Source organism: Micrasema longulum, unplaced genomic scaffold, assembly GCF_059751315.1.
Source record: "Micrasema longulum isolate JH-2025_06_02 unplaced genomic scaffold, ASM5975131v1 h1tg000769l, whole genome shotgun sequence".
Classification (NCBI taxonomy): Eukaryota; Metazoa; Arthropoda; class Insecta; order Trichoptera; family Brachycentridae; genus Micrasema; species Micrasema longulum.
The window spans coordinates 33,196-50,098 of NW_028277963.1; the positions used below are offsets into that span (position 1 = coordinate 33,196).

Sequence of the window (16,903 nt, forward strand, 5' to 3'; positions counted from 1 at the left end):
TACACAAACAATAATGATTTATTAGATATTTTTAAATACATTGATTTACATAGTAAATACTTTGAGTATTATATAATTTTCAAATGTAATACATACTACATAAATATTTATTTGATATAAATTGTTTCATTTTAAAATTATTATTATGTGAATATTAACTTACGAGTACTTATTTTACATGTGAAATTTCATTAGGATGGTTTGTTTAAGTAACATAGATAAAAATGGTAAACAAACAGTTTTTATTTTGTTGTTAATTAAAATTATTTAAAATAAAGGCTTAAAATGTATTAATCTTATATTTATAACAATGTCATATTATAATTTGTCACAACCCAGTTATAGGTTTGTCAAAAAGTTAGAAGCCATAGGTAAAATGCAATTTGACTTGAAACAGCATCTAACTAATAACATTTATACATAACTTGTAAAATTCTAATATTAGTTCGAATATATTAAAAAATAATTCATTATGCTTTACTCCTCTTGGGATAAGAATATGATTAAATCACAGAAGTTTTTTAAGAAAATTATTACTTATGATCAAATATATTAACTCAAATATTTTAAAATTAGAGAGTCGTAAAGAAAAACAAAATTCTTAACATCCTAATTAAAATAAACTTTGTTTTATTTAATTTTTTATTTAGAATGTTATAATTTGTTTTATTTTACTTTTAATTATGAATAACCGCAAAGTTAGTGCTTCTTCAATGCAAGTTTTGAAAAACAAACATGAAAAAGAAAATATCATCGTATGATATAGCTTATTTGTAATACATTAAACTACCTCAAAAATATTTTTTTTTTATTTTTACAGACAAAAACAGTCAACGTTTGATAATCCTACTTCTATTTTTGTCTGTATGGGTGGCTCTATAAGCAGGAGCGTGCGCGTTATTGCTCTGAGGTTATATGTGCTATCAAGTAAGCTATTGTTTGTTGACCTCGACCAATGTTGTCTACACTTACTCTCATACAAATTCACACAAACACTCTTTTTGTTGTATCACAATTTAATGTGCACGATTTTTATTTAGAAACTTCGCTGGTTTGTTTTTAAACCTTATCTTTTTATGTTAATAGTGTTCGCAAACGTACTTAAATGGAATAATCTGAAAACAGGGGTTATTTTAAACATTGAACCAAAAATCAATCGATTTTGATTTTTGTTGCACCCTCAGTTCTATGGATAAGTTTGTTCCGCACGTCACAATAATTGTTTACGTTGCTTCGAGGTTGAGCGAAGCAAATCACTTGGGGGTGGCGGCCTTCTCGGCTGCCAGCTGGCCTCACGTGTCGCTGTGTAAGCTCGCCGAGGACATGTCCTGGCAAATGCGCGCTTCCGACATCTCATCGGCGAAGGCCTCGATGATGTCCAGCAGGAGGTCCTTGGTGAGTTTCTTCAGCTGCGGCAATTTTGCCACCTGTAAAGAGAAACAAAACCGAGTCACGCATTAAGGCTCGAGACTCAAACCAACCGACCGCTGATGCTAGGTAGTTTATGTACTTAAACAGTCCCACATCCCCTTATATTTTTTACAATTCAAACCGACGTGCGTCTAGCTCAGAGTTTGTCTCCAAACTGACAAATAAATCAATTTATTCTTAGAATTATTTCAAAAGGCCACAGTGAGCCGTGAGTCAAAACATGCAATATTAAATTGTGTAGGGGACTCCAGCGTTTCATAATATTTCCAAAGTTTTATCAAATTACAGAGAAAATTTAATAACTTTGAAATGGTTTAATGGATTCAAAGTATTTTTTAACTTATTTTATCTGCGATTCAGAAAAGGTTTATCAATTTATCAACAATGTTTTGAGTTTGTCCAAATTTTTGTAGACAAGGACTGGACTGGAAGAATGGTGAATGTTACACAGTGTGTAAAGTGGCCACTTAAACCAGCCAATGACAGGTCATAAGCCCTGTGGATGCCTAGACTTCTATATTTCCATCTCTAAAATGTTCTTCATCTCTGTTTCATTATGTGGGATTAATAAAATGTCTGTAACAGGTGCACAGAGCATGACAAGAAAGGCGGTTTTGAGAATTTTTATGTTGTAAGTTAATGCATTTATTTCTCATAGGATTTTAAAAATTTCAATTTGAAAAAAACTATTGTTTATCTGGATACTTAATTTAAAACAAATAACATTAATTTATATTACATATATTATACTTTTAATGTGTAAGTGAAAACAATCTCATCTCTTCCTCGGAAAAGTTAATTTTTATATTATGTAATTTAATAACTCTAACGACTGCCCCGATAATAAGTGTAATAATGTTACACACCTTGGCAAAGTTGTGAACAATCATACTGAGAGCGTAGTTCTTAATGTCCGTAGCTTGCATCTTGTCAGCGGCTTGTAATATCGGCAGAACATTCTCATACGTGACATTATTTTCTAAGTTCTGCTTACAGAATGCCTGGAGACGGTTATTTGTGAACCCTGGAAAATATAAATAAGATTTGATCAAACTAAAATTCTCAATTTACGAATTCTTGAATCACAAATGACATTTTGTCTCTTCAGGGTTAGTAAATCAACTCTGGATGTTTAGAAGCCATAGAATGAAAGTACTTACCATAGTAAATGGGTGCCTGGAACAGGTAAAGAGAATCTTCCGGAGGCATTTTAGTTTCTCCGTAGTAAATGTATCTCATCAGAGAGTCGAAGGATTCTCTCGAGGGACTTATGTCGCAGATTTGGATCTAAAAAATAAGAGCATTATAAAATACAATTTAACCATAAAAGTATTTTTCTCTACTAGCGACTACTTTCTCCCATCTTTCTGGCAGCATACGAATACTAAGATAACTTCAACTGTCAGGAAACAGCGAGAACGCATTCAAGTCCCTATTATATGTAAATTATAAATAAATATTATAATTAAGATTTCATTTAAAACGAATTACATATAATAATTTAAAATCTTAGGGCAACCAGTTTCAGTTAAATGATATAACTATATTACTTTGAAACACAAGGTTTATTTAGCGATTAAAACAAAGCTGAAATATTAATGATCGAAACAAATCAGTTAAGATTTATTTAACAACAATATTTTGAGTTTGTCCAAATTTTTGTAGACAAGGACTGGATTCCACTCCCTGGGGAGCTGTCAACATTAACATATTACAACAGAGATGAAGAACGTTTTAAAGAAGGCAATATAGAAGTCTAGGCATCTACAGGGCTTATGACCTGTTTATTTTATTTTTTATTTATTTTTATTTATAAATTTATTGCAAAAAATAATATACATACTTAATAACAGGGAATCTATATAAAACAAATTAATGTAAAATGAAAACGGAGTGTTCTCTGTTTATGATAGTCTCCGTCTAACATGGCACCACAGCCTGTTCTAAGATGGAGATTTTTTTATCTTTAGAGCGTAAGTAGTCCTATACTAATAAAACAAAAACAAAAAAACAAAAAATAAAACTGCTTAATTATAAATGCCTAGCTAATCAAATGTAAGAAATTAAAAATCATTATTATACAAATATAAAGTATATATATGTGCCAAGAATACATGTTACTTAAACATAAATAATATAGTATAATATATAATAAAAAACAAACATAAAGCAATGAAATACATAAAAATATAAATAACATGTGTACCAATTATATTAAGTACTAGGTTTAATGATTTACATTTCTTTTTTACAGAATCTCACTCGCATAAATAAAGGTTTCAGCTCTTTAACTTCACAATCATCGACAGATGAAAGAATTGAAATAATATAAATGTTTAAATATGGGCAGAATGGTGAATGTTACACAGTGTGTAAAGTGGCCACTCAAACCAGCCAATAACAGGTCATAAGCCCTGCAGATGCCTAGACTTCTATATTGCTTTCTTTAAAATATTCTTCATCTCTGTTGTAATACGTTAATTAGATTTATTTATTGTTCCTTGGAATCTTTTAGTGTGAAAAATAATTTATAAATTATATCAATAAATGAGGCAGTCTCATACATTGCAAATAAGGATTTACAAATGAATAATTTTCCAATATGATATGTACCAAGATTGTGCAGATTATATAATAAGATATTGTAATTTTTGACGGCAGATTGTTTAGTTTAAGAAATGTGTGTAAGATGCATTTTCATACTAATACTTTAACCATAATTTAATTTTAATAACTCGCATTATTAATTTTGTTAATTCAACGAAATTTTTCATTTCAGTTTCGTTCAAAAATATATTTTAAAATGTGTATTTTATATTTGTGTTTGGCGTGTAATTGATGTAAAATATGTAATGCCTTTTTTCATGTGAATATTTCCATTTTTTAATTGATTGTTTGTAAACCAAATAAAAAAAATATTTTAAAGTTAATATATTCCTACTCACATTTACAGTGTTGTCAGGCGGCATGAAGGACCTGAACATGGCCTCGAAATAGGAACAGCGCGCCGCTAACACTGCCTTATGGGCCGTGACAGTGGAGCCTCCCACCACCATGGTCATATCACACAGGTCCCTGCCTCCACTCTGGAGGAACACGGCCATGTCTTGTTCCAGGGTAGTGCCTGAGATGAAGGATGAAAAGAATCAAATAATGTTGTGACAGGGTATCAAAAATAGTTTCTCATGGGCATGTTTACTATTTTGAGGATCATTTACTATTTTCCGTAAGGCAATCGGCGTACCAACATTTTCATTCAACGTGGACGGGAGTGAAGTAATGCCTGACATTATAACGGCCGTAGACTCTGGTCATCTAGTGTTGTTGGCTCTTTTGGACACAAGTGCTACATTTGATACTGTAAACCAGTGATAGGTAGTAACCTTATAGTTTCGGTATGTAAAAGTTCTGAAAAAACCTGGTTTGATTAGGGTCCCGTTGCACATCTAGGAATATTTAAAAAAACTTATGGTATCCGGAATCAGGCACATGGCACAGGCAGAATAATGTGCAGTTCTGTTTAATGGTAAAAGCTCACCCAAATATCAAGTGTCTACTGGAGTGCCTAAAGGCTCAGTACTCACACCACTCCTATATCTCTTATACGCTAAAGATATAGAGAACATTATTAAAGAATGTGAATTGTGGGTATTTAGATTTAAAGATTTTTCACTGTCTAAATAATATTATCAACCTTCGCAAACTTCTTCAGCAGGATCCGGGGCGCACTTGGGCGAGGGCTGCTGCTGCCTCCGGATGACTTCTACCATGAGGGACTGTTCTAGAGTCTCAAACTCCCTGGACATCACAATCTGGTTGTAGTTGGATTCCTTCACGATGAACCTGCAAGACAAACCAATTAGAAAGATTTTAACATTACATTTTTATGAAATATCGTCATTTAATTTCTAGAAAAGAAGTAGATTTGGCCGGATACCAAATACCTGACAAGGCTTTTAGGCAGAGCGTAAAATATCAGGTGGCCAGATATTCGACGCAAGGTGGGTGAGCTGTGCGTACTCACTGACATCAATAAAGGTTCCAGCTCTTTTACTTCACAATAAATTAACAGATGAAAGCATTGAAGAAATATTAGAGAAGAATAGAAGAACACCTACTTACAAGGGAGGGGAGAATAATATGCTCGTATTAATTTACAAATGTGAATATTCCCCTCCCCTTTCAGTAAGCCACAGAGCACTAAATCTTGTTAGATCCGGCGCTGGATTTAAAAAAATTCAATTTAATTTTTTTTTAAATGTTCAAACAAAGACAAAATGGTGTTAGGTTAAAAGAACCATTTCAACCAGCCAACCAAGATATTGTGATGTTTAAAAGCTTACCGGAGGCAGTACTCCTTGACAGCGAGCAGGTGGCGCGAGTGCGCGGCAGCGAGCGCATGCAGCACAGTGTGGGGCCCGATACCAGCACGCAGGTAGCGCGCGCATAGACGTTGCAGGCGCGGGATAAGCAGTTTCACCCCCGCGCCGTACACCTCCATCACCAGCTCCACCATCCACGGACAGAATGGCTCCGAAACTGGACACCCAAAAACATTTGCATTAGAACACTCTTCTTGAGGTAATCAGTAGAAGGCGAATTCGAAACAACCATCGAGCGTTTCCACAGAGGTGAAGGCAGAAAGATTATAACACAAAAATACAATTTTTGGTTTCCCTAATTTTCCGAATAAGGTAGCAGTCTGGGAGCTGAGGAGATGAACTCCAGGCTTGAAAGCAAATATCTTATACCATGACTGTTCCAAATAAGAAAGCGGTATGGGAGCCGAGATAAATAACTCTGGCTTCTGAGGCTGATGCACGACCTTTTATGAGTGAATATTATGGTGAAGATGATTTCCTTCAGGCCTTCATAGGGGGTGAGGTGCGCAGGGGTAGCCGGCTACGATGTTAGAATAGTAACATTGCGGGACCAAAACAGCGATACATGTCAGCTGCACGTTACATCTGTTGATTTATTCAAACCATCGCAGCAGCCTCTTCTTAATTTTGTCAATAGTGTGCATATCAAAACCGGTCAGAATCATTATTATAATTATTTGACATAAACCAAGTAAAATGATACACCATAAATATGCCATGGATAGCCACAAAATAAGTGCTTTAAATATTAATAACGCATTTGAATATTCTCTGGCAACTTTTTTAAAGGAGGGAAGCAATGACAGTCAATGCTTAGGTGTTAAGATTTCTCAGATAAGTTTATAAAAATGTTTGCTACTTAAATAATTTTCTACTCACCCTTCTCAGTGGGATCGATTCTATCAGTGTATATGTAGTTTAGGACCATTCTAAATGCCTCTGGTTCTGTTTCCGGTAATTTCACCTTCAGCATGCTTGCGCTTCCAGAAGGATTTCCGGCTTCAGCCTCCTTTTCTCTCAACTCTATAGCGGCTCTAAAAGAGTTTTTTTTTTATTTTATACAACAATAAATTCTTAAGAGTATTGAGTAATTTAATGTTTGTGTTTAAAATTTTTAGTCTCTGAACTTACAGCAATAATTTATATAAAATTGCCCGTTTGCCCATCAACAGTGGCTTTAAATTTCTTTCTAGTTTGCATAAAAGTTTTAAATATTTTATTTATTAATTAAGTACGAAAATATATGCACTTTAGCGAGCTTATTGGTAAAAGCAATATCTTCCAGCCAACCAAAAAAATATACTGGTAAAACAAATGGGGGCAAAATTTATACTTAAAAAAATAATATAATAAAATGTACATATTTATTTTCAGATTATAACTATTTTGTAATGAGCAGATAGAGCTTGTACATTATTAATAAAAAGTACTTATGTTATACACATTATAATATGATGAAATGTTGGATCAGATAATGAGTTAGGAAGGAGACGGGAAGAGGATCCAGAAAAGAAAAGGAATAAAACATGAAGGGTAGTTAGAGTTCTAAGGATGTTTCGGGCATTTCTTAAAATTTACCAAGGAAGCATGCATTTTTTATATGAAGAGGTAGCTCATTACTGAAGAAAGAATTGGAAATGTCGAGGAATGGAAAGTGTTCTCTCCCGAGAAGAGCAAAGTTATAAACCGTGGTCAGAAAGGTAAATTAAATTCTCAGAAAGATATTTTGGTGCACAACGGTTGTGATGAATGTTCTTAAGAAGTGAGGGAGATTGAAAGTCTGTGCGCTGATTAAAACGAAGTCGCTTGAGTTCTTGAGATATTTTCTCGTCCCTTACTTGATTTTATTCCTGAGAAATGTCGAGCGAGCAGCGACCATGGCCAGATGACACGGCACCGGAGACTCCTCAGCTCCCACGAGGAACTCCACGTCACAGAATTGTGCAGAGGTTAATAGGCTACCGAAGTCTTCATGGAGGGTGCATTTCGGGTATGAAGAGAACTGGGAACAGTAATATACAACTTAAAATACAGAAATTAAGGAACTTATGGTCGGGTCGTTTGATCATTAGTCATCATCATCATACCTCTGTCCGCACCAGATGGAACACCAAATGCAACATATCTCTCAATTTTAATCAAAATTATCTACGCCAACCAATACACGAGGCGAAGGGCCAAGGAAGAGTGGACATTTATTCCACTGATGTCCATCCAGCCACCACTTTTGATATTTAACTTTGACTGGTGATCAAACCAACCGACCAACCCTACTCGTAGATATGTCAGGAGCTTGATAAGCAATGAAGTCCGACTAGAATTAAGTAGGACCATACCTGGAATCGGAACATTTCACCGCTCCGAACGTTGTTGTCGACAGTCCCACCGAAGATGTACATGGCATCACCGACCACAGCACCGGCGTGGAACAGCCTCCCGGAAGGGATTTGGGAATCTGAAGAGGGCGGAATAACCGACCTGGAAACACATACCAAATTACAACAAAATAAAAACAAAAAACAGATATATCAACTTCACCATCATTATTATTGTATTATCTGCAACTAGTGGTTCAAAAGGCACTGCATTTATAATCCAATTACATAGCATCAGTGATAATTTGTAAGTCTTTGAAGATAATCAGTCCCATGCTCCGGGCGCCAGTCCAGGGATTATGAAATACTGCTGTTAAAAGCCACTTATAACAAAAAATCACATCACCCACTCGAAAGTAAAGAGAACACTACGGATAATAACTATATAAGCAGTAGCACCCTTATGTACATTCAATTTGTCAGTCAGTAAAAAGTGAAGTCAGTAGAGTTCAGTCGTCACTCTCGCGCTCTATTATTAACTCTGTATATTATTCAACATGTAATAAATACACATGGAAGCATAACAATTTCCGGCATCAACAAGCATGAATCTTACAAATCTATTGATTCTATGAATGTCATACAAGAGAGTTGACTGTTTTATTTACCACGTCTGTGTGTCTAGATCGTACGCGTGTAGGTCATTGGGAAGAGTGTTGTCCGCTGAGCCCCCAAATACATAGAGGTGGCGACCGTGGGGCAGCATGGTGTGGCCGTACCTGCGGGCGGGGGCAGGTGGTGCCCCCCGCAGAATATGCTCTGTTGAAATTCTGGTCCACCTGTTTTAAATTCAGACAGATCAACATAAAATTCAAGTGACATTTTTCATGATTTTAATGGATAGCCCACATCGTTATGATAAATGTTCAAAGCGAGCTATTATATTGTTTAATAATTTTATTAGGAACATGAGGTCATTTACAACAACCATATTAAAGCATTAGAAACTGTTCAAAAATTTATATTAAAAATAATGCTTCTCAAAAATCGCACTTTTCCCTCTTTCCAATTGTTCCAAGAAGCTAAACTTTTAGACATAAGACATATTGTTTTCGATGTTTAAAATATATATGTCTGCCGCAGTCAGGCTTCCCGGCGTAAGCAGGAGGCCACCCTCCCAAGTGAGGCCAGGGACCGCGTCGGCTACAGCGTTTGTAAATAGTGGCGCGCACCGCCCGCACGGGCCGTTTCAACTATGGCCAAGACGCACGGAACATACACATTTTTAATCATTTTATAGCGGCCTTTTTGGGCTCATACCATAGGCAATTATCATTTTAACGTAGTTATGCAGAAAGCAGCCAGCCATAGAAAAGTGAAACTGAGATTAATGGCACCTTTGTGAGAAGAGAGAATTATCAAATCTACACAACAGTTTGAATGTTTTTGACTTTGACAAATGATTAACAATGAATACATTAGTTTTTTTGGTATTACAAACAAGAATCTTATTATGTGTTTGAAAAGTGTAAATGAATTTTAAAGTACCGTAAGATTTTTCAAGTCCTGTGGGTGTTTTCTGCAAATTGAGAAATTCCGTTTTTGTGATCGAAACTATTTTCATAAGGTGATTTTTACAGTTTTTTGTATGAAAGCGGTCCGGCTGTTTTTAGCAGAACATAGAATTGATCTTACTGCACCCGATATCACCAATATCTAATTTTTTCAAAATTGTGGACTGGCTGCTTTCTGCATAACTACGTTCATTTGTAGATTAGTTTTAAATGATTTCTAGATTATAATCTCCCCGGTATCGCTGAGGCCAGACCAGAAAGTGAACCTCCCTCTTTATTGAGCGTCCAGAACTAAGCTTACAGATACTGGGGTTCCTAACAAATTTAAAATTAAATCTATGTGTTGCCTTTATTTTAAATATAATGAATCATTCAATTTTAATCTAAGTTTGTGGCAACGGAGAGGGAAAACATTTTAGAGAAGGGAATATAGAATTCTAGGCATTTACAGGGCTTATGACCTGTCGCTGGCTGGTTTATGTGGCCACTTTACACACTGTGTAACATTCACCATTCTGCCTATGTTTGAACATCCACATTTCCTCAACTCTTCCATCTGTTGACTTTTGTGAAGCAAAAGAGCTGAAACCTTCATCATGTGGGTGAGATTCATCAGCCAGTCTGCAAATATTTGGACATACTCAAAACATTGTTGAATTAAGTTACTGGTAAAAGAAGTCGTATAAAAATTGGAAAATTGTTTTCAGGCGTTGCCTGGTAATTGGTTCAGCCGAATGAATTTCAACCACATGCCAGTCTGCAAACATTTGGAAATACTCAAAACATTGTCGAGTTGAATTTTATTTTTCGATATCCCGAATTGATTTCCATCCAAGGAAATGAATCCACCTTTATTATTTATTTTAGCATACTTGCGAATGTTGAAGGATGCAGAAATCGAGGAGACCGAGAAAGACATGGCATAACCAAATCCGGGAAGTACTTGAAGATAGACATGACAAAATCGGAAGAATAATCTCGAGAAAGAGAGGACTGTACTATATCCCCTCTGCCCACCCCTAGGGTTAACGGCGTGATGGTTTGATTGAAAATGTAAGCCCAGTGCATCGGGATTCTGTACTTACATTCTCTCGGCAAAGTTGAACTGGAAAAGGGTGTTGGTGATTTTGGCTCCACTCTGTCCGCTAAATACAAACATGTGGCCGCGTGCCACAGCAGCCGGGAAATTGCAGCAAGTTGGTGGGCATTGTCCTTTCTGTTGTACTTCCTCCCATGCTCGATTCTCGCCCTGTAATTCAAATGAAATATTCTTTTACAAAAACTGGGACAGAAAAATGGATTGCCAGGCTATCAGAGCAATGACAAAATTCAGTGGTTTATACATTTTTTTAAATTTGTTAATAGATTATCAAACTAAGCCAATTTTTTTTTAAATATATTTTTATGTATCGTATTGTCAGCGCTATGTTTTTTTTAAGTTTTGCAATTTTGGAATTACTCCATCTGTGACGTCACAAGTTCTCTACGGTGAGTTCTGGTGATTGGTGAAACAGCTTCCCGTAAATCGGAAATCTATCACTACACTCTATAATTGGCTGATTTGGACTTGTGACGTCATTCAAAGTATGTATTTTATTTTTATTAAAACAATTTTTATAATTTTTTTGAAAGGATTAATACCTGCATTTGTTCGTAGACTGTCAATATATTTATGAGGTCTCACTGACATGCTGATTGGTAAATTTGTTATGTTGGGGCTCTTAATTTTAATTAATAAAAGTGTTAATCTTGTGTTATCATTTTCAAAAATTTGTTAGAGTACTCACAGTAAGATTAATAGTCCACATATCATTAAGTCTGGCGTTTCCGTCATAGCCGGCATAGATCCAGAGTTTGTTGTCATACACGGCTGCTCCATGAGCTGATCTCGCACCGGGAGTTCTAGAAAGTCAACAAATAATGGGCATTTTACTTAACGACTTGATAATTTAAAAAATATATGGCACTTTTTGGTTTAGTGATTAGAGTGTTTGCACTTAAACAAGGTTGACACGAGGACAATACTGTCCATTACCAGCCTCAACTCTTCAGGAAAAGACAGTGGGACAATTTGACTGTAGCTCAAACGCTGAAAGCTGTGGAAATAGATACACGACGACGTGCGCTGTGGTGGGAGTAAGCCATTATCCTGCAGAGATAGCCTACCCATCTATCTCTTGGTCCATTGTCCTATCCTTTAAATTTCTGTTTTCAATAGGACAATAGGTCCGAAGCTGGGACAAGACAATATTATCCTGTCCTCGTGTGAATTACGCATTTGACATGTAATATTTGTTTTTTGGAATAATAACAAATTACTAGCATAGACACATATAAAACAAAATATAAAAATATAAAAGTACCAAGTATTTTTAAATGAATAACTTCTATGTAAATATAAGTTATTACATTATTACATCATAAAAATATTCCTTTTTCTTATTGATATTTAATCAGGCACTTTCTGGATTTTTCGGACGGAATTCTGTAAATTTCTAAAAGTAACCTAGTTATTATGAAAATACACTTACATCCCATTGATTTTCCATTCTACCCACTGGCCATATTGAAAGCGGTATTGGAACAGATCATTCTTGTTGGTTAGGTTAGAGTTGGCCAATATGTCTCCCGTATAACCACCAAATACAAACATAGACGATCCATAAACCTATCAAAAGAAAGAATGTTCATACCTTTGAGTAACATGATGTGAGTATAATTAAATACGTATTTGATTTGAAGAGAAACTAGTTTCTGTGTCATTAAAGTTTTTTAGTGAAAATTCTTGATGTAAGTTCATTGTAATTTATCACAGAAATAAAGGAGGAGTGATACTTGATAATGGCTAATCCAAAGGAGACACGATTGGGTTCTATGAACCGATAGAGATATCTAAATATTTTTTTAAAGTACACATGTACACAATTATTTTTTGTTACGACATCATCAAAATCTGACCGAACAGTTTTGAGATTTTTAAAATAAAAAATAAGGAATAATTACAGTTTGCTTTGCAACATATTTTTATTTTGTTACCCTCGACCTCTGGTTATCTGTTTTTTTTTTCTTACTAAAAAATAAAATGTTGAGATAGGGAGGACTTTTCCAGCAGTGGAGCACAAAATGGAACAAATAATTGCAGAAATACCAAGACTATTACGTTTTTCAAACGAAAAATGTCACAAAAATATATTTATTTTCAATGTCATTTTTCTCAAAACTGTAGTCGGGTCAGATTTTGATGCCCCTTGGCACAGAGGTGTGGTTTTATATTACCTAATACAAATATCAAAATCGTATCTCTATTGGTTCATAGACCACTTTCCACACAAATTTGCCCAGTCTCCTTTGTCGATTTAAGCATCACGTCTTTTATTTCCATAAAAAACTAATATATCTTTGTAATTTATATTATTACCATACCTTCATGCAAATTTTTTTTTGTCCCAAAATGAGTTTGTTGTAACTCCTGGGAGTACAAAAAAAATTGTATGATTTAATAAAAAATAAACCATAATTAGTTGCACTTTTTTTTTCGAAGGTAAAATAATCTTTTCACATATAATGTAAAATCTCAAATACTAACTTTAATAAGCAAAACTTTTTTTTGTTATTTAGAGATGTCCTTACTAAAAATATCAAAGAAAAGTCCATATTCATTTCGGAATTCCAACATTCTTGGGTATATAAGAATAAATTGATAATATTTTGAAAACCAATTATTGTTAACCGTAAGATACGTAAGTTGGCAAACCCTAAAGAATAACTCATTACTATTGGCAACCTTGCCTTTGCGAATACTGTTTCTGTCGATGTGAAATCACACAATTAAAAATGTGCGCACGTACATCACCACACACAATAATTTTTAGCGCACAATTAAGCACTACAAACATAGTGTACAGCACTACCTAGTGGGTGTTTTACTAACTAAAATTGTATTGTGTGAAGTTAGCTTCGGTGTGGGGTATTAATCATCACGCTACAATATTCAAAATGTTGGTTCACAAAGTGGATTTCGAAAAAAATGAAATGTGTAGAAGCTTACAACAGCCGAATGGTGATAGCGGGGAGCGGGTGGGATACCAGTGGAGAAAGCTCGCACCCACGATTTCTCCTTAACATCAAACCTAAGCAAGTCATTCAACATAGACTTGCTATTGTCTCCTCCAAAAACATAAATGGAATCCTTGTACGCCACCACCGTGTGCTTGCTGCGCCTGCAATAAGAAAAAAATTAAGAAGTACAGAAAAATCAAACAGCAAATTGGCTTTGTGTTATAAATGAGGAAAAAGAGGGGAGATTTGTCTCAAAATATATCTAGCATAATCAAACTTCTTTGTAAGTTTCTCCTATACTGTCTTTGCTATAAATAAACATACACAAGCACCCTCACACTTTCACATACACACCCATTAACACAAACGTTGCACGCACACAATTAAATTAACAGTTGATGATTTTGATGAGGAATTTCAGTGATTTTTTAATTATTTTTTTATTTATCATTTAATTCCGATAGTTAATAAAAAAACATCTAGCGGCGAAGTTTGAAAACTCAGAGTAATATAGCGCACGCATAAGACCACGTGACGTTTAAGATTTTCTTTTAAATGTTGCCACAATGAAAAATAAATATAATTATTCTATTTTTCTTATCATCCTAAATGCAATTATCGACGTATCGATAGCGCCAACTTGTAATACCAAAGTAGACAAAGATGGACTAAAAGTTAACCATATCGTCTTAGAAATTCTCAAATGTCATATAAAAGTCATGTCCAAGACAGCACTTTTTGCTTTAATTGCAATTCATTTCAATTTTTTATTTTTTTAAAGTGGTTGGTTTTTATCACAGAAGCATATTTAAAATACGAAAGAGAAATAAAAGTAATTATTTTTATATTGATATTTAGTCAAATACTTTCTGGATTATATGGATGTTTGTTTATATTTGGTTACATATTTAAAATGCGAAAAATAAATACTTAAATTTTAATTTAGCATAGAACGCAGAGTAAAGATTCAGCGCCACTTATTTGTCGAATTTGATCATATGGCTTCTGAGATGACGTGATGAAAGCACGTATCGGCAGGTCGGTGGAGCATACTGAGATAAAAAAGATACGTATACCGTCTCGATATGTGCCGATGAAGATAGCATTTGTAATTGCAGCCCTGGAATCTAATCCAGGACCTCAAATATGGTAGGAGAATGCGTCAACTATAACACTATGAACCGGACTTATCTACACTTGGATTTTCCTTTTCAGGGGTTTTACCTGACAGTTGCCATCGAGTCGATGACACTTGTCCCGAGTTCTGGTCCTATTTTGATTAGACCACATTCTTAATTAAAATATATACTAAGTAAAATGGCATGTTTACCTAGCACCGACAAATTCATCACATTCCAGCATTCGTTTCCATCTATGAACTGTTTCAAACGGGCCGAATTCCAATGTAAGTCCATTGTCGCTCTCAGTTCCAGTTCGTATGGCTACTTCCGACATTTTCTAGAATAACTAAAATAATATATAACATAAATACTTCTAGTTATGAATAAAAGAAACATGAACAATAATGTATTATTCCCAAAGAATACACACAAATCAAACTTTAATACATGTTTTCAATAAAAACGGATTTCTTAAAGAAACGCAAAACAGATAAAGGCGTAAAAATATTCAAAACAAATCCTCTTATTAGACAAAATATAAAATTACCTTGTGTACTATTACAAACAATCTGATAAACACACTTCGCGTTTTTATTACTAACTGAGAACGTTCGGTATCATTATGTATTTGTATTAGACTATTAATTAGATGACAGAAGACGAAAGTAATCTCTCAGTTCTTATGAATCAAAATTTATTGACCATAGATGGACTTAGAACGCCCACCGGTTTTGACATTTGTAGTTTTTTTATGCGCGTGGCAACACTAACTAACGACTCAAGTATGACAAGTATTGAACGTTGAAAAATGGATGCCGCAAAGGACAATGAAGAATGCGCACAAGACGAATTTTGGGAGATATTGGATGAACGTGTAGCGATTTGTTCTATATTTTTTAAGAATGGAAAAACTGATTGTATTAAAATAAAAAATATATCACTTATCATAATAACGTGAGAAACTTTTCTTTGTTGCCTCTAAGAAAAGTTTTGTAAATATTTTTTAATCGTTATCGTGATGAAAGCTCTATGTTCAATTATCAAAAATCAAAAGGGGCAAGAGTTTTGAAATGGTATTATTTTTTTCATCCAAATCCGTTTTTAAAATTGATACTTTTGTTTTGATATTATTGACTATTACAAAGTAATTACATACCTATTACAATAGAGATGTAGAAGGTAAGATTAAAATAAGATTAACACTTTACACACTGTGTAACATTTACCATTCTGCCTGTGTTTGAACATTCACATTCCTTCCATTCTTCCATCGGTACGTTTTTGTGACGTTTTAAGAACTGAAACTTTCATTGATGCAAGTGAAATTCATTTGACTGAATTATTTCTCCTACTAGGCATTGCCTAAATTTATTTTTAGCAATTTTATGCTTCTTCTTGAACCAATTGATTTGTTTAATAATATTTTGAGTTTTTCCGAACGAGTTATCAAGACTACCTACTAATATAATTTCATTCTGTAACAAAAATATTTCGTGTCATATTTTTTTAATAATGTTTCTTCGTTTAATAAAATGTATGGTCCAATTATTATATATTCACTGGCATATTTTATTAAAAATTGAACAGTGGTATATGTTTTGTATCTGTATTTATATGCCATTCTTTTTCAATATTTATTCTTGCGGAAAAGAATAATTAATGAAATAAATATTTATGTACTACCTGTATTATTTTATGATGAAGTAAAAGTAATAATGTATTGTAAACAGTTGTTTTCTAAATTAATGGCATTATAGATATCATATTTTTTTACGCAGTCGTAAAATTGTATTTATTATATGTTTTTGGAAAAACGCACTTACTACAATAATTAAATGATGTTTATATCATTAATACGATTTGCTTTTTAAAGTACTTTTTTTAAATGCGTGAATAAAAATATACTCAAAAATACGTTTTGCAGCATTTTATACCAAGTCTTATTATTATTATATTACGATTATTTTTTTAATATTTGACCAACACACGTAGGTACTAACTAATATTTTTCAGATTAATAT

The 16,903-nt window shown here is 34.0% G+C and overlaps 1 protein-coding gene across 1 annotated transcript; it reads right to left on the minus strand.

Moving 5' to 3' along the window:
- Positions 1 to 1,071: 1,071 nt before the first annotated feature.
- Lztr1 (Leucine zipper like transcription regulator 1) lies at positions 1,072 to 15,587 on the minus strand. The gene is made up of 16 exons (XM_088230449.1): positions 15,430 to 15,587; positions 15,092 to 15,228; positions 13,751 to 13,922; positions 12,234 to 12,370; positions 11,490 to 11,604; positions 10,788 to 10,951; positions 8,797 to 8,967; positions 8,150 to 8,291; positions 7,652 to 7,815; positions 6,693 to 6,847; positions 5,775 to 5,970; positions 5,126 to 5,274; positions 4,377 to 4,555; positions 2,592 to 2,718; positions 2,298 to 2,455; positions 1,072 to 1,427 (listed from the first exon to the last, which is right to left on the minus strand). Exons 2-16 carry the CDS (start codon positions 15,214 to 15,216, stop codon positions 1,293 to 1,295), a joined length of 2,289 nt encoding a protein of 762 aa, XP_088086575.1. The 5' UTR covers positions 15,217 to 15,228; positions 15,430 to 15,587; the 3' UTR covers positions 1,072 to 1,292.
- Positions 15,588 to 16,903: the final 1,316 nt, after the last annotated feature.